This window comes from Passer montanus, unplaced genomic scaffold (assembly GCF_014805655.1).
Source record: "Passer montanus isolate IOZ18808 unplaced genomic scaffold, ASM1480565v1 scaffold22, whole genome shotgun sequence".
NCBI classification, from domain to species: domain Eukaryota; kingdom Metazoa; phylum Chordata; class Aves; order Passeriformes; family Passeridae; genus Passer; species Passer montanus.
In genome coordinates, this window is record NW_024366815.1 from 12,619,057 (window position 1) to 12,640,803 (window position 21,747).

The following is a 21,747-nucleotide window of genomic DNA, read 5'->3' on the forward strand; positions in this document are numbered from 1 at the left end:
GTGAAAAGGAGGCGCCTCGGGGAAGATATTTTCCGCTTTTTTCATTACCTCCTTTCCCCGAAAGGAGGCTGTAGCCGGGCAGGGGTGTCCTTTCGGGAAGGGACGTGGGTAGTATGAGGACATCGTCTTAAGCTGTGCCAAGGGGAGCTTTGGGCTGGACATTAGGAAGAATTTCCTCACAGAAAGGGTGATTAGACGCTGGAATGGGCTGCCCAGGGAGGTGGTGGAGTCATCGTCCCTAGAGGTGCTCAAGGAAAATCCGGACGTGCCACCTGGTGCCATGGTCTGGTTGACATGGTGTTCGGGCACGAGTTGGCCGCGATGGTCTCACAGCCCTCAGCCGAGCCGGCTCGGTGCCCGGAGCAGGCGGGGCGCTCCGGCGGCGCTCCCCGCTCTCCTCCCGGCCGGGCCCGCGCGCGGCCGCGAGCGCTCGGGCGCCGCCAGGCGGGGGCAGCAGCGCCGCGCTGCCGCACAAGATGGCGGCTCCCATGGAGCTGAGCTGCTGGGGAGGAGACTGGGGGCTGCCGTCCGTGCACCCGGAGTCTCTCACCGTCATGGTAACGGGCGGCGGCCGCCGTCCGCCGCGGGAGGGAGGGAGGGAGCGCCGGCGCCCCGGGGCTTGCGTGCCGCTCGCACGGACGGACGTCCGCGGGGCTCCTTCTTGCCTCGGGAGAGGCCGGGGGTGGAAGGCGGGATGTTGGGCCCGCGGTGCGCGCCTGGCTGGTTCCCCGCGGGAGACGCGAGCGGCGCTGCCGCCCTTCCCGGGGGCTGCGGGCCTCTGCCCAGCATTCCCTGGAGCCTCCTTAGGGCAATGAAACCCAACCGAAACCCGTCGCGCACCTGCTGGTGCTTGGTCCCCAGGGCACGAAGGTGTTTGACACAGCTTCTGAAGCTCTGTTTTACGCTTTTCTTACACATTGTGACAGGTTTTCTTCCGTGCCCTCCAATCTTTGTTGCAGGCTTACGCCAAATTTTCTGGTGCTCCCCTGACAGTGACTACTATAAATAAGTCCTGGAGAGCTCTGAAAGGTACCGTCTTTGCAGCCTTTATTAGTCTAATCACAGCTATGTTATAAATGTATGTTCCAGTTTCTGTGTTTGCATTGGGTTGTTCATGAGTGCAGTCTGCCCCAGTTAACTGACTTCACAGGATCAAATGTGATGAATTTGAGGGAATGAAATAATGGAAGCCGTAAATAAAGTGCTCCAGAGGACAGTTTATTAAAATGTGTATGGGTGCGGCAACAGACGGTTAACAAAGCAGTAATGCCAAGTACATAACTGGTTAATTCAGGCAGTCTGAGTTGGTAGTGTAGTGAAAGCAAATTTGTAAGCTTTTTGCACTTTGCATATTTATGAAGGTAGTAACTAGACGTGTATGGAAGAGCTCTTTAATTACCCCTAGCTTAATTAGTTGGTAGAGGTGGAAGTGCAATGTGAGCCTCAGCAAGTACAGCTTACATTAGCTGGGATGTTTGGTATTGTGTTGAATTAGAGGGTTTGACTGAGAAAAGGTGAAGGTAAGCTGTGAGAGAGGACTTCTTTGTTTTGGATGTTTCTATTCATTGCTTATTTGTTTGCTCAGCAGTTATTGTCTTGGTGTATTTAAGAGAAGTGAAATCACTGCAGAGTTAAAGTCTTCTGGCGCTTATACTTAACCACGTTGTCAGTTCAGGCAGTACTGTATTCATGCAGAAGTTGAGCTTTTGGTTCTTGCTTTTCAATGTGTTGTTTCTTGTTAAGGGAAAATAACAAAAAGTAGCTGGGTGGACTTGTAGAAATTTGGGGGCTATCCTCATAAGAAAAATACATAAAATCAGTTAAGAAAGCAGTTTAAGTAGTAATTGTTGGTGATAATTGATAATTTAATAGCATTTAGCACTGTCCTGTTGGGCTCATTCTGACAGCCCTGTTGTGAATGCACTGTAAGATAGCCCCTGTTACAGAGACTTTGCACTCTATAGGCTTTGATCCTGCAATCTTTTGACTAAAGGCTGTCCAGTCAACTACTGGCAGAAGGGAAAGTACTTGGTTCTTTTAGTAATTCGTGGTTATGCAGTGGTAGCTTGGGCATTTTTTGTAGCAAGGCTAGAGAAGAAAAAGATGGTTACAATGGATTTGGAGAGGAAGGACAAAGGAAAAATTGAAGAGAGGCTCAGAGGTGGATGAACTGAGAGGGCAGTTGTGCTGAGCAGGAATTTTTGTCTTAAGATGAACATCTGAAATCCAGACAGGTAGCCTGGTTTTCAAAGTTTTGGATGCCTAGCAAAAAACATTGGTTTCAGTCTGATTTGATGTTGCCCTTTTACATATTTTTTATTAGTAAAGTATTTGTACCCTTGGTGGAACTCTCCTGCTGTAAAATTTTAAGTTCATGTTTACATGTTAGGAAGATGATAGCATGCTATTGAGAAAAGGAAAGTACATACCGTGACTGATTGCTTTCTGGTTAGAAGTCACCCATACAAATTGACTGTATTATTTATGCTTTCTAGGAGATCTGCCAGTTCTGTCATCAGAAGACATTGTTATTTCTCAGCCAGCAAAAATACTAAACTTCTTAAGAAAGCAGGTAGGTCTCTTTCAAAAAGATTTGTTTTCCTTGACTTGCAGTGACTCTTGCATGTCTCCTCTGTACACTCATAGAGGCTTCCAAAAACCTGGAGTTTAGTTCAGACCTAATGCTTTTCTTTTTCTCATACAGGCATGAGAATTGCAAAATGGTAGACAAGAAATTGCTGTTTAAAATTTGATCATTAGTTGTGTGAAAGATTTAAAAATAAGAATAAAAAAAATCAATTGAAAAGGACAACAAACTATCCCTAATTGAGCAGTTTCTTACTGATCACCCTGCTTGTAATTATAACACTTTCAATGTCATTATAACTTTGCAGATGTAGTATATCATAGTTTAGGTTAACAGTTTAAATGGGTAATTTCCTAGTTCTCTTTTTTTGAAAGATAATACATACAGCATTGTTTTTAATCTGTGTATTTTTCTATAGCTTGTAACATAGAAAGGTCTGCAGGAGTTTCTTGGTACACACCAGGTTATGGCCTCTTGCTTGCCTTTTGTAGGACTCTTAATGTTTTGTACACAATGAATAAAGCTGTACAATTTCTTCTTTTCACAAAGTATAAAGATACCTAATAAACCATGGCATCATCTTTTTAATTCTAAGATGGTCCTCAACCCACTATTCTGCTTCTGCATTAGAAATGCAGTTCCTGTCTGGTCATATGAGCTGATGAATGCCATGTTAGTGAAACTTCAAATCTTTGTGGGGAGAAAAATGGAATCGAAAACTGCAGTTGAGATGGAATTTTAGACAGTTGTTTTGAAATTCTGAAGTTTCAGATTCATTTGAATTGAATTTGGTATTCATATGAATGCTTAAAGGCTTCATAATGTTGGGGGAAAAACCCTTGTTTGTGTTAAAGTATAACAATTGTATGCTTGCTTTTCAGATGTTCAAGTGTCAACACTGGCCCTTTGTTTATAAATTAATGAAGCAAATCTACTCACCCCCCCCCCCCCAGTTTTTCAATCCTTATAATGTATTGTAGGAGAATCCACTGTTAGAATTAAAAGTTCAGTCAGTAACTGCATTAATTTTGCTGTATATTTGCTCCCTTACATTGTTACCATCCAATTTCTTAACTTCTAGAATGTTCATTAAAAGCAAAATATGGGAATGCATGCTTTTTTTAATGCTTACACCTTCTGAAGTGTCAGATGCTCTTTGAAAAATAACAGTGGAGATTTACCAGAGGTTTCCTATATCCCTGAGTATTGAAAAATTTCCTCTGTATTGCTGGACATTTGCTTGGACAACAGAAAGGAGAGACAAGAATTATTTTGGAAATAGGTGGGCCCAAAGCTCTAGGAATGGGAGAAGGTGGAAAAGCAAGATGCAGCAAGGTTTGGCAGAGTTGGCTTGAAGAAGGAAAATTCTAGTGAGTGCATGCTTTCTGTTCCAAAATTTGTTTATGTATTTACTGCCTTGATAGGTGTTAAGTTAGAAGTAACTTTCCATTGATAATGTTTTTTGAAAGTTCATCCTAAGTCTGTTGTTTTTTTTTAATTCTTAGAAATACAATGCTGATTATGATTTGTCTGCAAAACAAGGAGCTGATACACTGGCGTATATTGCACTACTTGAAGAGAAATTGCTTCCTGCTCTGGTAAATATTAATAAATACTTTGTAATGGTCTATATTCTCGGAATTGAATACTGTGAGAGGTGCCCAGTGTGAGAGACATTAAAGTCTTTCAGCCACAGCACTGGCTGGAACATAGTTGTTTTGTTAGTCTGTTTTCTGGAATTACTACATAGCAACTTGTAGTTGGAAATAAGTGTGTGTTTATGGAGTGTCAAGTTATAACAGTAGATTTATGAAAGACATTTTAAAAGGACACTTACTTAGGTTTTTTTTTTCTGTTGTTCTTTGCAAAACACTATCCTGAAAACACTTTATTGTGGCCATTTTTGGTTAATTTGTTTTTCTGAAAAACTTTTGATTAAGATGTGTCTGATGTGAGACACGCAACTTAAAGCTTTTTGAACTGTTGAGTTAAAACTTTTAATAAATTAAAATGCCCATAACTAGTTTAATTTTTCAGTTCTAAATACAATGTCTAAAGACATGGCCATTTGCCCTCACTATTTCAGTGTAATTACATTAGAGCTATAAGACCTACAGATACTGAGTCTCTTGAATGACTTTGGCTTAGTTTGTACAGCGAAAAATACTCTCACCAACTGGTATAATGAGCTAGCCTTTTCAGCTGACCTTGGTTTCAAATTCATAATTTCATAATATCTTGTATTTTAAGATTTACATAAAATTCCAAAACAAAATTCCAGGAAGTTCAAACCTGTTGCTGTATGTCTGCAGCTCTTTTGCAATATATTTTCAATATACTCTATGTGTGTGTACATATCTGTACATACATAGTGTGTATGTAATTTTATGCAGATGATATAGATCTCTTTAATATCTTTGGTGTTTTTCTTTATTTGGAAGGTAACTATTTCCTTACTCATGTACTCCTATACTCAGAGGATTAGTATATTCCTCTACAGAGCTTGATAGCCTTAAATTACAGCAATTCCTAGTTCTGCTTTTCTGAGAGAGGTCTTTCATATCAAGTGTCATGAGATGTCTACTCATGTCATTCAAATGTCAGTTACATTTTTCCTCATGTTGATACAGCTGCACACTTTCTGGATTGAGGCTGAAAATTACTGCAGTGTGACAAAGCCATGGTTTGCCTCAAGGATTGCCTTCCCACTGAATTTGTATCTGCCTGGAAAGATGTCCAGGGAAGCGCTGAACAGGATCTTGTTGACCAAGGGAGGCCCTCCACTCTACAGTCTCACTGAAGTGGAAGCACAGGTATGGGTTGTGCAGTAAGGAATTCGTAAGTTGGTTCTGTCAAAGACAAGAACTTAAACAGTTTAGCACACTGTCAAACAATAAATGGTGCATAGCAGCCTGGCTACATCTAGGTCTCTTGTGTCTCATCAGATATATAGGGATGCCAAGGAGTGCCTGAATCTCCTGTCGAAGAGATTGGGAACATCTCAGTTTTTCTTTGGAGATACGTGAGTGTGATTTTTTAAAAAAAAAATTTTGGTAAATGACTAATGAAAAAGGTACCTCACCACTCTATGAACACTTGAACTTTCTCTTTTCTTTTTAACCTACCAGAATGTTAAAAGTGCTTTCCAGTAGTTTTATGTTTCACACTTTGCCTTTCAGATAAATCTGAATGAGCAAACAGGGTACAAATGAGATCATCAGCCTGAGTCAATGTGGTGTCTCTCTTATCCTGCTTTGTTCCATAGAGAGGAAAATGCTTCCCACAGTTGCTAAGAAAATGTGAGGTGCACTGGAGAACACTTTTCTAGCCACTGAATGTCACCACCTGGCTTTGTATGTAAGAAAAATTGCTTTAGGCTGAGGTGCTACTACTGCCCTCATGGGAGGAGGACATAGGTCCAGGAACACTATTCCTGTATGCATGCATACAGGAATATGGCAGAGTTGCATATGCATACAGGTATGTATGCAGAGCAATAAGCAGATAGGGCCAGCAACATAGAGCCAACAGGTCCTGAAAAGCATGACCTCTTCTTTAGCAGCTGAAGTTGGACCACTCCATGAGGGAGGATCCTGGTCCCCTGGTGCCCAGCACAATTTTTGTGGTGCTAGAAAGGTGTTTTAGAGGGGCTTGCTTATCAGTGGATGGAAAAGCATGACTGTGTTGTGATGCTGACATTACTGTTTCAGCTTGTCAGCATGTCTCTAGTTAAGAGATGCTGAAAGGAGTAGATAGTTTAGTACAAAGCATTTACCAGGTTGATAGGCAAAGGTGGAATGACAAATGGAAAGGGATGATTGTATCCTGTCCTGAGTGCTATTTGACATACATGGAAAACTAGGTTGTAAAAGTCGTAAAATTCTTATCTTGAGTCACTTCAGTGTTTTCCTGTGTCACTCTTTTTAGGCCTACCACCTTGGATGCCTTCGTGTTTGGTTTCCTTGCACCAATTTATAAAGTGTGCTTCCCGAGGGTACATTTGCAAGAGCATTTGAAACAGCTTCCTAACCTGTGCCGATTTTGTGATGATATTTTAACTTGCTACTTCAGGTTAACTGTCTCAGGTAAGTTGTGTTTCTTTTCTCCTTTTTGTCATCTGTACCCATGTTGGGATTAGTACCCCAGGATTCCATTTGTGAACCAAGGCAGATTAGATTTCATGTAGTTTATGCTAGACTTTCTCTGGGGAAATGAAGAAACTTGTAAAGTTGGGCAGAAAGGATTCAAAATTAAAAGCAAGTGTTAATACTCAGTTTTAGATTCTGTCAAGCACTGACTCACGCTTAGTACTCCTTATTTTCTCACATGGAATGGCTTTTTCACTTAAATTCTTCTTTGCGTTAAAATATTGCATGAATTCTCTTCAATGTGACTTTATTTTTTAAGAACTTAAAAGCTTCTGTAAATACTTTTTCACTCTTCATCTTTCTGCCTTCACTCTCCAGGCCATTCTCCAGCTGGACAGGATACAGCAGATGCTAATCTGCAGAAACTCACACAGCTTGTAAATAAGGAATCCAACTTGATTGAAAAGGTTACTTTTGCTTCAGTATCTTTAATTTTAGTGCTTTGTTGTGGTTACTTGTTCACAGATATCCTTGCATGGCAAGTGCAACTGTACAGTGGACTTTATTTTAATTACTTCTTTTCTAGTGAGTGTGTAGAGAGGTAGGAAGAATATTACATCATTTGGAAGGAAGAATTAATGAAGCCTTGCACTAAAAAAGTGTTTTTAATACAACCAAAAGAATGTTGTCTTGCAGGTGTGCACACCAACAGAGGAGGGGTATCTTTCTGCAAGTGTACATTCAGCTAAGGAGGAGGAAAATCTATTGGTCAAAACTCAGAAATGGTCCTGCAGATTAAGACTGATCACCAGCTTTCCTTGCTCCCAGCTGCATGATGTAGTAACTACCCGGCAGTCACTCTTCTCCTGCTTGTTCTACTGTTTTTTCTTATGTTCTCTGTTTCTAAGGCTGTCACTCAGCACCTATCAAAAGCTATACAACTTAACTGAAAAATACTTGTGAAGAATTAGCCTTTTCATGCAGATACAACACTGTAACTGAAAGGGTAGAAGGCATTTCTTCCTGAAAGAGATCAGTGTGTGAAATAGATCATTAACTATGATCAGCTTTTGTAGCATTAGCTATTGATGTTCTTTCTGGCATTGAGCTGTGGCTGTGGAAGTTTTAAATAATGGGTTACAGAGACATTTGTCACGTATGACTGAGGAAAATCTGATCCTGACTTGAAGAAATGGAATAGACTAGACCGCCTCTGCAGATCTCCCCTGTGCTTTTATTCTCTACCAACTAAACCTTTTCAGACCACATTACACATAGGGCATTAGAGTGATTTCCTATGAAAATGTAAATTGTTTATATTCAGCGATTAATTTTAACCTGTCATTGAAAAGGTTTTAATCACAAGTGCTTTATTACATACTTTGTGACTAATACAAATTCATTCAGCATCTTTGGAACATTTCTGATTTCAAAAGATTTATTCTTGCATGCTGCTGAATATACAGAAGCATCCATTGTTGTTAGCAGTTTGACTCTTGATCTGCCTTCTCACAGCATTTGGTTATTGTACAGTATTTGACCTCTTAGAATTGGTGCTGCTTTTTTCAGTAATCTTGACCAGATAACTTGAGCAGAAGCGCATCCAGGTGCCAGGTTTGATGCATCATATGCAAGGGAATGATTAGCAGCTCTAACACAAACATATATTTGGGACTGGAAAGGAGCCAAAGCACCAGTTGTTGCGGGTCCTGACAGTAAACCTGCAGGAACCAACCCAATATTAATGATGGCAGCCCTGACAAATAAGACTAATCATGTAATCTATATTCTGCTGTTGCCAGATCCGGCTCTCATTGTTTCTCTGCAGATGGACGACAACCTTCGTAAGAGTCCTCACCATCCCCCTCGGAAGCTCACAACGCTCAAGCTTGCTGCAGGAGGAGAAGAAAGCAGTCCAATGAGTCGGTTATCACCTTGACATCTCCTGTTGCCCATAAATGTGTGTTTTGTAACTCAACTGAGTGCCACAGTAGATTTTTTTCACACGAATGTTTTGCAAGGGAAGAATCTGCTAATGGGTACAAGTAGAGAAGAGCTAAAGCTTTACAATCTTCTATCTACCTGTTCTTTTAAGAAATTGCATAGATCAGGCTGGCCACACACTACGCTGAAGCTAAGCTAAGCTAAACAAAGCTTATTACTGCAGATGTTAACATGATTTTGTACAGCATATTTTTGCCTTTAGCCTAGCAGAAATGTTTACCTAAAGTTAAGAATCTGCTTATGGAATGTTCACTATTATTTTATTTTGTGGGTTTTGATTTTACTGTAATCATGTTACTGTATGTGAGTGGGTATACTCTTTGTCTGAAAATGACAAAGTTCAGTTGCAAAGTCTGAAAAGACAAAATGTTGCCATTCATGGCAGCTGAGACATGAAATCAATGACAGGAACATAAATATTTTTATTGAGCTTCAGTGAACTTGGGATTTGTGTTTTATGGTTGTTTGTACCTTTGAAAATTTGTCATGTTGTACTTTGAAGGGGATTATTGAAAAGCATGTGCGCTATGGGGATTAAAATGATGCACAGTGCTAACATTTCACAGTACCTCTTATTAGTCCTTTGTGAAACAGGCTTAACCTGTGCACAGAGTAATACCACATGCTGCAAAACTGTTAAGTCAAAATCACAGAAAACTTGTGAATGGAGACGTTTGATTAGTTGCTGTCAGGACAAGACTTGACCAGCAAATGTACTGCATCTATGGATTAAAAGGGACAGGTTAGGGCTGTATAAGAAAGCTTGACGTAAGGTTTTAAATGTGTCACAAATGCCTCTTAATCAGTTTCATCTTATTTTTTAATAAGCACTACAGTTCATTAAAAAACTAACTAAAAACTGTCAAAATTTTTGTTATACGATGGGCTATTTAGTTAAGAGCTCTTTTCTCTTTGCAAACTGTGGTATATTGCAGGGCATATTTCTTCTGTTACATTTTGTCATTAACAGAGCCTTGCCAGTTCTAGAGATCCAAGCAATTCTGTTACAAGAGAGATGCTGTAATTTTTTACTGGTGAAGTACTGCCAGATGCTTCATGAGTAGGTGTAAAGAGAATTAGACAAGGAGATTGGCCAAAGTGGCAGTGCTTCAGATATAGAATTCTGATAGCAGTATGTGTGGGATAACTGTTCTGGGGGGGAATGTTTTGTTGTTTTTCTGACCAAATCGAAACAGTCTTGCAGCTTCACTTTGGTTACTAGTCATGTTTGAGATACACAGATAAATTACTTCCTATTTATAAAGACAAGATGGTAGATTGTGTACATATTGTACCTTTGGACTTGATATGTAATGAATGTGTAAGGAATGTAATATCTTTAACATTTCTTAATTGAAATGTTCGGTTTCTAATGAGCACTTTAAAATACTCTTTAAACTTCATGCTCTTACTAGAGTATTCGTTGCAGTGATTTGAAATTAATTTAGCTCATATTCATAGTGGTATAAACTGACAGTCCATTACATGCAAAAGTAATTTAAATGTTTAGAACTCGTACTTCCTGTACCTTGACAACATTTACATGAGATCAAGTCACATAGCTTTCCAGAGCTTTTCTTTTACAAACATGGCTATGGACAATATGCCTTAGTTTGTCGCTTTTGTGAATGCATACACTCAGCCTATAAAATCTTCTTTGTAAAAAGGGTTGGTATTCCAAGATTAAAATTCTGATTTTTAGTGGAATTTTGGTAGAGTTTTTTGTGGTATATTTATTGATTTTTTTAATGTTTTTGTTATTTCCTTGTAGAAAAGTTTATCTTGTCCATTAAAACCCCCAAAAAACCCTGCTGACTGCTAAGACAAGAAATTGAAGCATCTTAGCATATTCATGTCAGGACAAGAATAAGATTTTAAGATTTTAAATTTTTATCACACCTCTTCAGTACCATTCCTCTCTTTAAACACAACTGCTTTTGGGAAAGGGAATGAGGAGGCACACATTTGCTGATGTTATAAGTGTGAGCTTTGGACTGTGTGATTGGGCTGATCTGAAATTTTGGTAAACCAATGCTTTAGGGGCTTCATTCACTTGATGGCACAGGACAACAGGGCTGGAGATCCCTGCAAACACCATCCCAGGCAACCAGTAATGTTGCAGAGCCATACACTTCATTATTTAACTTTCTACCCAAGGTGAATTCAAACCCAGACTCCTTTATATGGGCAATGTCATCCCTGGCCTGGTAACTCAGGCTTGCCCATTAGTTTACTGGCATGTTTTGTGTGCCTGAGTTCTGAAGCTGAGAGGTGAATGCTTTCCAGGGTGGGGTCAATTTGAGTAACTCTCTTCATCTGAAATAGTCAAAGCTGTTCCTCTGGCTGGGGAAGAAAGATGGGATCGAGGTGTGATTTGTCTCCTTAGAGCAGATACCTAACAATTGAGTCCTGGACATGTGCTGTGTCTGCTGTGTGCAAAGGAAGCCCTGGCTGCCTAACTCTACCATAAGAGGAAAACCTGCCATGGTGATTGGCTTTTCCTCCACTGCCTGAGCTGGTGGGTGGTCTGAAACACAAGGAGTCAGGCAGACTTCTGCCTGGCAGCAGTGGTGTGGCCTTGGAACCACTGTTTGCAGCCTGCTTCCTGTGCAGAGCACTGGCTGCTGTAGCTGCTGTGGCTCTGCAGTCTCTTAAGTACTAAAGGTTCACATGTTCACTTCTGGCTCCTGATGCACACACCTACAATGTGCAAGTGTGGGATATAGCACTGGGTTTCCAGGGTCTTGCTGCTACTGTGGCAGCTGATGAGCCTCATCCTCCTTGCCCTGACCCTAGAAAGGTGGTGGGTAGGAATAGATGCTACCTTTAAAGCAACTTGTCCAGCTGCCAGTCATAAGTGGTGTGGACCACTTTGGCAGGTTGCAAATTTAATGCCCCAGCTCCCAGGCAGTTTTCTGGTGAAAGCTGTATGTAGATGTCCTTAGGGCTATTTTGTGTTTTCCTGTGTCACCTGGTTGTATAAATACATATATTCCCGAAGAAATGAGATGAAAAGGTTACAAATTAATAGCTACAAATATGTTCTTTTTAAAATTTCCAAGAGTGCTTAAAAAATGTTTGCTGCTCCTTCCCCTTTTACTCTCTCCCCTCCCCGCCCCTGTTCTGAAACTACTGTTACATTAGGATTTTCACTTACATCACTTGCACATTCATGATGTCACGTCATTTTCGTTAATGTAGTATAACGCTCCATTAAGAAAAAACCACTCTATTTGATTCCTGGTTAAAATGGTTTGCAGACTCCCTTGAGCATGTTTCTTTTCCTTGTAATAATTATTGGCATTGTAGCAGGAACCATTCATAGTGCACTCCCCCCCCCAACCCCCCCATGCAGAAAGGTGGACCAGCTTTATATGTTAGCTTGACAAACTATACTGTAGCTCAAAAATCTGGATGGTCTGTGCAGTTTGCAACAAGCTGTCCTAAGTAGCTGATCATAGGCATGTTTATTAATGAGAAGCTATTCCCCACTTGCCAGGCTTATGGTATGTGGTATCTGGCCTGGAGGCCTTCAGCAACTCTACTGTCCTGCATCTCTGTGAGACCCAGCCATGCCAGGGTAATGGTGATGTGGGGCTTAATGCTCCTGTAGTGCCTCGTGTCCTGGTCTGGGCAGCAGGGCAGAGGCCAAGCCCCACTCTATGGTTTCCTCCTCACCCAATGGGGACCTGCCCAGCAGAGGTGAGGGCCAGGAGCAGCCTGTTCTGGAGCTCAGTTCTGTATCAGAGGTAGCTGCCAGGATGGCAAGTGAGTTTTTTGCACTGTCTGAGGGATGTGTTAAAGCAAAGAAGGAAAAAACTAAGTCCAGGGTTCCCTGTGCCATGCTGGTTTGCTCTTTGTGCCTGGAGCAAAGGTCCCAGGAATAGATCCCAACTCTAAAGATATCAGATCAGGTTGGACTGAGAACCTAGGAAGCAGAAGGAAAGAAAAGGTGATGAAGGGAGAGGCATCAGGGGTATCTGTTTTCACCCTCAATGACTTGTCAGAGTTTTATGAATGTCGTGTCATTTGGGACTGAAAGACTGCTTCATGAGTTACAATATACTGCTCTTGTGGGCAAAACCTGGGGGGAATCCAATGACTTGCTGCAAGTTTGATTAAAAAATATTTGTAATGTGCTGGGCCAGTCAGCCTCAGTGCAGGACCAAGTGAGCAAGGTTTACTGTATTTCATTAAAAGCTAAGCTGAGACCAGGAATCACTGTACTTCCAGAGCAAGCAAGATCTTACAGTAAATCAGCCCATGGCACAAGGATGCTCCTCAGTGCCGTTCACCTCCCTTTTGCTCATTTATCTTTAAAATCACATGGGTTTTATTTATGACAAATGTCAGTGTTCCAAATTTGTATATGTTCAAGTGTTGCATGTGGGTTCTGTTGGTGATTTACTGTTATCAAAATTCAGAATGTAGTCCTTCATTTAAGTCCTCAGTGCACAGAAATTATATGCCTTGAGTATCAAGCAGCTCATTAAGTATAAGCAATCCTTGTGTAAACATTCAGTACTCTGGTCAAATTTCCCAAGCCATTTTGACAAGGGCAGCTAGGCAGCCTGCCAACTCACACAGACGCCTCACAGTTTTTGTTTTCAGGAACAGAGAAGTGAGAGAGGGAGAGCACAAACAAGAAAGAGTAAGTCTCTGCAAAGCTCTGGCTTACTCAAAGCAACCTCCAAGTGATGGAGGTGGAGTTCATTTTGCTTTTATTGTCATTTGCTGTGGTGAAAAGAAACATACACTGAACATATACAGGGCTATGTATGTTCAGACCAGGATTTCACAGTGAGTTTTGCTCTGAGTTGACCACTAGTGACAACTCCGAAAATCCCTTCAGTATTATGTTACAACTTGTCATGGTTTGACACTGGTTGAAAGACCAGGCATCTACAAAAACTATTCATTTATTCTCCTCTGCTATAGTTGAGCAGAGGAGGGGAAAAAACCCAAAGGGCTCATGGGTTGAGATAAGGATCAGGAAAAAAACACTAAGGGCAAAACAGGCTCATATTTAAAAGGTATAAAGAAAAATTCATTATTAACAGATTTAAGAGGGTAATGAGAACTAAAATAAACTTTTAGAACACTTTTTCTTCCCAGCCTATCCCTCATTCCCATTGACAGCTCAGGGAGACAAAACACAGGGGTTTCAGTCAGTTCATCGCTTTGAATTTTCTTCTGTTCATTCAGGGAAAAGACGTCTTTCTTCTATTGTACTGTGAGGTCCCTCCATGGGAGACAGTTCTCTGTGAACGTCTCCAACTTGGTTCTCTCTCAGCCTCACCCAGTCTTCTGCAAACATGAGTCCTTCTCATGGGCAAAACAGGCTTCCCAAAATGGTTGCCTGTGAGTCACTCATCCACGTGAGTGCAGGCATAGCTCCTTTTGGCATCCACTCGCTCTGTTGTGCAAGTGGACCTCTGCATGTGTCTTGTGGACCCAGTGAGCTGCGGGGGGGACAGATTACTTAACTATATAGTCTTTTACCACCATTTGCAGAAGAAAATTTCAGCTTTGGCACTTGGAGCACCTCTTCTCCCTCTTTCTTTACAGACCTCAGTGCCATCATGCTGGTTCTCCTCATGTGTCTTTACCTCTTCCTCTTCTCTGACTTGGAAGAAAATTGTTGTCCATAGGTACTATTCTCAAGTTCTATCAATTGAAAAGTCCTTATAGGGTTTCACAGTGCTGAAATGTTGATCACATCTGGGTCCATGCTGAGGAGTCACTCACCATGTTCCCGCCACAGGCCATGTGGCCCCACCAGTCAGAGCACTGGCACAGAAAAGAGAGAAGCTGCTGCTGCCACCCCTGCCCTTCTGCCTGCAGTGCATCTGGCTCAGGGTGGCCGGACAGGCAAGGCTTGCTGACACCCACATGGTCACACCGGCCACATGGACACTTGCAGTGCCAGGATGGCCCCAGCCGCTGTGCCTCCCCACCCTCAGAAGAACTGCACACAGTTTTTATTTCCTTCTTAAATATGTCCTTACAGAGGCGTTACCAACTTCTCTAATTGGCTTAGCAGCATGTCTGTTCTCAGAGCAGCCAAGGATTGGCTTTGCCAGCCATGGAGGAAGCTTCCAGAAGCTTTTCACAGAAAATGACTTCCCACCAAACACCAAGACACGTAAAACTAACACACAAATGCTCAGCAACAGCCATGGTAAGAGGAAGAGCTACAGCACCTCCATGGCCAGTGAGACATGTCCTGCTGAAACTGCTGTTGGAAAAAGATAATTGTTTACACCTACATGTTCTGCAAAAAAATGTAGTGATTTAGACAGGAAGGATTGCTCATACCCAGATAGAAATTTGGAGGGGAGGGAAGGGAACTGATGAATACAGAACAGGCACAAATTCTCCTGGAATATCTGATACTCTGTGATTACGTGGGAAAGGGATTTCAGCTCTCTGCTCTCAATTAAGGAGAGTGATAACTCATTTTGGCTGCTCCACAGCTCTTGGCAAGTGTCTGAGCCAGTGGATTAGTAGCTTCTCTGCAGTGGGCAGAAGTACCTTATTTCTCACAAAAATCCCTGAAAGGTCTTGTTTCCTTGGTGCAGGATGTGAAAAACTCAGAAATCCCCTTGGCTTCCATGGGGTAAGAAAGCAGTTTCCCACCTGTTATGTTTGCTTTCTTAGCTTGCACACAAGGATTATTCTATTTATCTGGTGTCCTTATTTTAGCTGAGCCAGGTAGCTGTCTTCACAGAGGGAAGACGAAGTGTTGAAATGGTGTTGGAAATCAGTGACACCCAGTCCAGAGAACACAGCAACAGAGTGACATGCTCAAAAGGACTACTGAAGGAGGCAGAATACTTGTTTGGTTGGTTTTTTCTCCCCTGAAGAATATTTTGTGGGAGGCACCCTCTCTGCTAGATACTGTCTCCAGCAATGGGCAGTCATGACACAAATCCCCAAGGGCTCTGTGCTGCTTGCAGCCCTGATCATGGACATAAATTTCCACCAGAGACTCCAAAGAGAACTAGGACAGTTGAAATGACAGTCCCCCAGTGAAAGACAGTGGTCACTACCCATATTTGTCCTCAAATTACCAGCTTAGCTTTCTCTTGGGTCAGCCTCAGGTCACACTTAGGCTGGTTTGGTGTAGAAGGCTCCTGGCTTTTGCTGGTGTATCTTGACACTGACGTTGTTCCAGTTTGCTCTCCTCCAGTCCCCCCAGATGAAGGAAAATTGAACCTGAAGCTTCCAGCTGTCCCTATAATTGCTCACTGTGTTTAGTTTGGGAAGTTCCAACACATGTTCAGATGTTACCATTCCTGTTTTTACAGCTTTTGTCCTGGGATTTAACAACTGGTTGGTACTAATAAATATGGCTGCCCTGTCTTGGGATATCAGAAATTAAAGTCTGAAACAAGCCTGATGCACAGTTTAAATGAGGGAAGCTGTGATATTAGTGATAGAAAAGTGTCAGATGTCTCTTTTACTAACCTGTATAGTTCATTAAGGCAAACAGTTGAAGAGGAGCCCATGGCAATTTTAGGGCCTTTTGTTCAATGCTCAGGGTGGACTTTGTCCACAGTGTTTGCTCATTGTGCTTTTCCTTTTGTCAAGAAAATGTCAGTTCTCTGTGCTTCTTTTCTGGGTTTCTCAGTGGGCCAGATTCCTGGAATGAAGCTCTTGGGTGCTGTCTGACTCATCTGGTTGCAGGAGAGGTGGGTGTTCCTGAGAAATACAAGGGGCTGGTTTTCAGAGCTGGTTACAGTACTCACCAAGTTCCTAAAGTGATTTGCAGTCTGGAAAATCTTTGCAGAGCATGAGATTGCTGTTTTTTCTGGCAGAGTAAAGCAAGACTTCCTTACCTCCTTCACAATAAGAACACATGTTGGTAGAAGAGTCCTGCCCTCGTCTGCATAACACTGCATTTTACACTCTCGAGTTTTTAATTCACATTTCTGGTGCACAGAATTCTTGTATTCTGTTCTTTTCTTGTGCCTGGCAAAGTCTGATATAAAGAAAAATCAGTTTTGAGAGGTTCTTTGTTCACCATTAAGAAAATTGTCCACTGTCATACAGGGAATATCTTAGTTCTTGAATCACAAATTGTATTCTTGTTGTAAGAAACAGTAAGTGCCAGAATGACATCTGCTCCCTGAATTGACAGGCAATTTGAAGGGTTTTCAACAGCCTTAGAGCCTGCATTGCTTCACTGCATCTGCTGATCTGTTACAGCTATTATTGAAATAGCATATTGCTGTAAATGGGCCAGCACAGAACAAAACCAGACCACTTTTCTTCCAAAGGCCATTTGAACAAAATAAAATAGGCTACGGTCTCAGAAATTGCTATAGTATGTAAACCATCTAATTTTCATTAAGCAATTAGCTGCTAGTTCTGAATAATAATGATATCCTTTTCATTATTTTTCAGTCAGTTTAGTGTGGCCGGAGGTTTTAATAACTGTTGTGTGTGTTTTCAGCTTTAGTAACACTTCCTTTAGTTGTAGATTTTACCGGATATCTTCCTGAAACTTGATTTGAGACGATCACTACAAAAAAGTTAGGAAATCCTTCATATGGAGCTCACACACCCTGGAGGGGACCAATACAGAGTCATTTTAAGTTGATATAGGTGAATTTAGATCACCTACTTATTTTTTCTGACTATATTTGGTGGCAAATTTATTAACATACTCCCTCTTTTCCCTCTGCTATGTTTTTTCAAAATCAGTTTATTCTGATGCATTTTTGCAGAAGCTTCCAATGCTTTTACAGGTCAAACACCAACACTGAACAGATGAAATGGCTTGATGTGACACAAGCATTTGTATTGCTTGTGCTCCTCTGCTCTTCATCTTTTTCCAGGACCTTCCCAATTATTTGCTAGCTGAATTCTGCAAGAAATTTCTTTTTACTTCAGTTACATCCATAGTGCTTGGTGTGGATGTTGGAAGGATGTTGCTTTTTGGAAGGAAAACAGGATGTGTTCCTAGGATCTCCTGTGCCATACGAATGAGGATATTGTAAACTAAGTATTTTGGCAAAGACTTGTATGCATTTCTCTTGTTTAACTCACAGAAAAAAAAATTACTGATCAGGGGCAATCTTTAGGAAAGCTTTTTTAAAAGTATAATATTATTTTTTGGGGCCTGAAGCTTGAAATACTGTTCTTAAAAAACCAGTATGCATTTAGGACTTACCTAAATTGTTACTGTGTTTTAGTATCTTCTCATTCATGCATTTGTACACTGAAGCAAGACAAAGAGTCTTTAGTGCTCAGATGTATCTCAGCCTGATGTGCAGCTGTATCACCCCTTGAGACTGACCCCCAAGGTGCCCTTGGAGACCCCAGCTGCTGATGGGACCGTTTATCCATCTATCAAAAGTGAAAGCAAAGGAGTTTTTACAGCTCACGGTATTACTCCTCAGAAGTCACAAGACAAGAGCTGAAGAAGGGTACTGTAGTAGGAGCTGGGAGCCAAAGAAAGACTTGGAGCAGCAAGCAACATATCCAGGAATATAAAGAAAGAATCCTGCATGGGAACCTGTTAGTATGTTCACTTAGAGCAGTCTGTCATGCTACTGCCTGATTTTGCCAAGGTGTTCTATAGCACCTCATGCTAAAAGTGCATTCTTTTACAAGAACTGCAATACTAAACAACGGTATTCAGAGTACCAGAAAGGAGAGCGAAATGTTGGTTCATTCTACAAAAGAGCAAGCAGGTTAATATTCTAAATTATGTGCTCTCTTTCTGTTGACAACTAGTAATTTTTTTGCCCCAGAACATTTAAGAGTGAGACTATCCTGGGGATTTTGACAAAATGATACAGTAAAAAAAATAAAATTATTTGATTATTTCTTGATAGAGGCTTTTTATCTTGTTCCATCTCAATGATTTAATACTCACCCTTTGAATTTCTTTGTACAACATTAGCTGTGTTAAGGCATGAGTGAACTTTGTTTTCCTTCCTTCCCAAACCTTTACCTTCACTGAAAATGATCTTCCTGAGGAGTCAAATATATGAGACAGAGCTGTGGGCTTTTCCAAAAGGTATTGTAAAGTCTTTAGGTCTCTGGGTGAAAGAGCAGAACTTTACTTGCTGTGGAAGTGCCAAACTTGATGATGCCTTGTCACCACAATTAGTCTCAATTCTTAGCAGCCCTTGAACAGAGTGATTGCAGATTCTTCCAGGAAACGAAATGCTGGCTGTCACAGTACAAGCAGCAAATGCACTTCAGTTCTCTTCAGATTCCAAAGTCAAGTTCTCTGTCATATTAAAATTCAATACATATTAAAGTAAGATGTATTACACGTAAATGCAGCCAACTGATCAAGTCTTGGGTTTTGTGTCCTAAAAGATAAACAGAGTGTCATTCTGTTTCAGTACTGACTCTGAAAAAAGACTCTTTTTACTCTTGAATCACTAACCCTATAGATAACCAGAGGACATTTTATAGCTACTAGTACCTGTTGCTTAGTTTAAAAATGCAGTGTAAAGGTTGTGTAACAAAGCCTGTTTGCAACATAGAGCACATTACATTATTTGTCTCCAAATTACAATTTTAAAACTTCATTTATAGCATGGATGCTCTTTGCTAATAGCATTTATTTGACATGAAATCTTTTCCTCCAAGCCACTGTTCCTACAGACTAATGGACCAGAACTCATTCCTTATACTTCATGAGTTGTAGTGCTTTCTGAACAGATCTGTTTGAGCTATTAAATGAGTCATTATGCTGATTGTAACAGCTTTTCATTTTTTCAGATATCAAGAGGAAGCTATGGAAATATTTCACCCGCAAGAAAGAGTGTGCTGCACTCATCAGACTTTTCACTTTAAATAAGCAAGTAAGAAAACTATTAGACTGCATATTCTATTGATTGCTGATGTCTGCTGAAATACAGATTTTGATGAATTTAAAAAATACAGCTAGAAATCAAACATACATAGAAATCATAAAACAAAGACAGACCTTCATGTTGATTTGAACTTCAGATGTAGTTCTAGAAGATGGGGTTTTAATTTTCTGTATCAATTTGAGCTTTGTGAATCATGACCAGAATCTCTCTCACACTGTCTTGCTCAAAGAAAGAAAAAGCAGATATATGACATTTAACTCTTGTTGGACAAAAGCAAGACCACCAAAGAATACCTTTTCAATTGCCTAAAGACCATTAAGCAAGTAAAACCTTCCCATTACTTTTGCCTCTGTGTTAAGGGATCAGCATCAATTATAAAAATGCACTCCAGATAGAGTACGTCTCACAAAAAAAAAAATAAATTAAGAGCTTTTCACACCTGCAAGGTAAAATAAAACAAAAAAATTATTTTGCTAGCCACTGGTACTGAAGAATAACCTAACATGAATGTTAAAGTCTCTGCTCTAGACACGGAACTCTCATCTGTGTCAGCTCTTTAGCTGTAATCTTAAATACTGTGCAAGACAATGTAGTGTGTTCATAAAACTGTGTTGCCTTAGGCTTTTCTCCCCGTACTTACTGCAAACTTAATTGACACAGTTGGCTGTGGCTAGCAGAAGCTGATTATGCTATAAATGTTTGCAGCGTGCAGGGTGCCTAGTCCTCTTTGAACTGCTCGTAAAATTTGGATAGTAAACCATCTGTTCCTGGTGTTTTCCCAGGGTGCAAATGGGATCCAAGAATACAGAATGTATTGCTAACTATAAGTCAGATATCACAATGGTCATCAGACTCCAGTTCCCTCTAATAGCTTGAAAGTCTTTAAATTTGAATCACTTAAACACATCATGCCAGTAACATGCATGCAGAAAGTAATAAAGCTGAAAAAATAACATGGTTCATTAGAGCCAACGCTTCTGTTCATGAGCACCAGTTGCACAGCTGTGCTTTATGTGGACTAATTATTGTGTTCCTCTACAAAAGGACATTATAGAGGTTTCTCAGAAAATTTAATGTTTTTAAGACCTCATCAGTTAAATGAAAGGCACAATCTGAGCATGAACTTGGTGTATTGTGGCACCACTTGCAGCCCCTTGCCCCTGAAAGCACCCTGGGTCTGCCTGTTACACAGCTCTTTCAGAAGGCAGAAGAGAAGTCCACTGCTCCAGTGTGTGTCTGGCTTGGCATAAGCAGTGCCATGACTTTTCCCTCGTTCCCTGCTGGGGAAGTTTACTTTTCAAAGAGTACCCAAGCCCTGGGCATGGCCTGCAGCTACAGCAATAACATTGTGGTACCACTCTTCCTGGCCTGGACATTCTGGATCACTGTCTTTATCCCAGGCTTGAGGTCATGGTCTGCAGCATCTCAGACTCTGGCACACAGCATCCCCACAGTACCTTCCAAAGATCAGGTCTTCAAAAGAGGAGGCTTTTCCCAGAACTTTTTTTGGGGTTTGATGTTCAGAACACAGAAGAGAGGGTAAGATGAGGATTTTATTTCTGTCGGTAACACCAGACTTGGAAAGCCTACCTAACAAAATCCTAGTTTAAGTGATACACAATTAGAGCACTGATAAGTCTCCACAATGCTGGGAGAACCTGGGAGGTAAACATATGGTGCATTATTCATCACAACAGCTTATTTGAGTGCATAACATATGCCATGCAAGATGCCATCAGATCCCAAGAATCTACACTGCACATTTCTGAGCTGATAATCCTGAGAGTTATGAAAAGTGGGAGGAAAAGGATAAATGCAGTTTTGAACAGAGGGTGACAAAACAATTTCAACAACTGGAATATAGAAGAAGAAAGTTTACTTGGGAAGGGAGGGAACTTGAGTAGCCAAGAAGAAGTCAATCCTCTTGGGGTGTCAGTAAAACTGCAGGCATCTAGGATGGAGTTTGGCCACTGTTGCAGAGACTTAGCTTGTTTTCAGTGACGAGAGATATCATTTCCTAGAGTTAACATAAGCACAAATAACCTTTTCAAGAACTAAACACTTTGTGAGCTGTTGGAGTTACTGTAGATTTTTGTCATGAGCTGCTGGTACATTGAGAAGGGTACTCTAAGCCCCACAGTAGGTTTTACATTAAATATTCTCCAGTTTTGCTGGTTTGCTCCCTTCCGCATGGATTTACTCATCATTGCAACCCTAGTAGTCATGG

General features: G+C 41.0%; 1 protein-coding gene across 6 annotated transcripts; it reads left to right on the top strand.

The window, feature by feature from the left end:
• Nucleotides 1-428: 428 nt before the first annotated feature.
• Nucleotides 429-10,386, top strand: MTX3 (metaxin 3). 6 transcript variants are annotated; one of them, XM_039709896.1, is made up of 9 exons: nt 429-557; nt 960-1,029; nt 2,496-2,572; nt 4,093-4,185; nt 5,218-5,400; nt 5,533-5,609; nt 6,515-6,672; nt 7,054-7,142; nt 8,478-10,386. In XM_039709896.1, exons 1-9 carry the CDS (start codon nt 477-479, stop codon nt 8,595-8,597), a joined length of 948 nt encoding a protein of 315 aa, XP_039565830.1. In that variant the 5' UTR covers nt 429-476; the 3' UTR covers nt 8,598-10,386. The 6 variants fall into 6 exon arrangements, with proteins under 6 accessions (XP_039565830.1, XP_039565831.1, XP_039565828.1 ...); XM_039709897.1 differs by having other exon boundaries at nt 8,504-10,386; XM_039709894.1 differs by having other exon boundaries at nt 461-557; nt 927-1,029.
• Nucleotides 10,387-21,747: the final 11,361 nt, after the last annotated feature.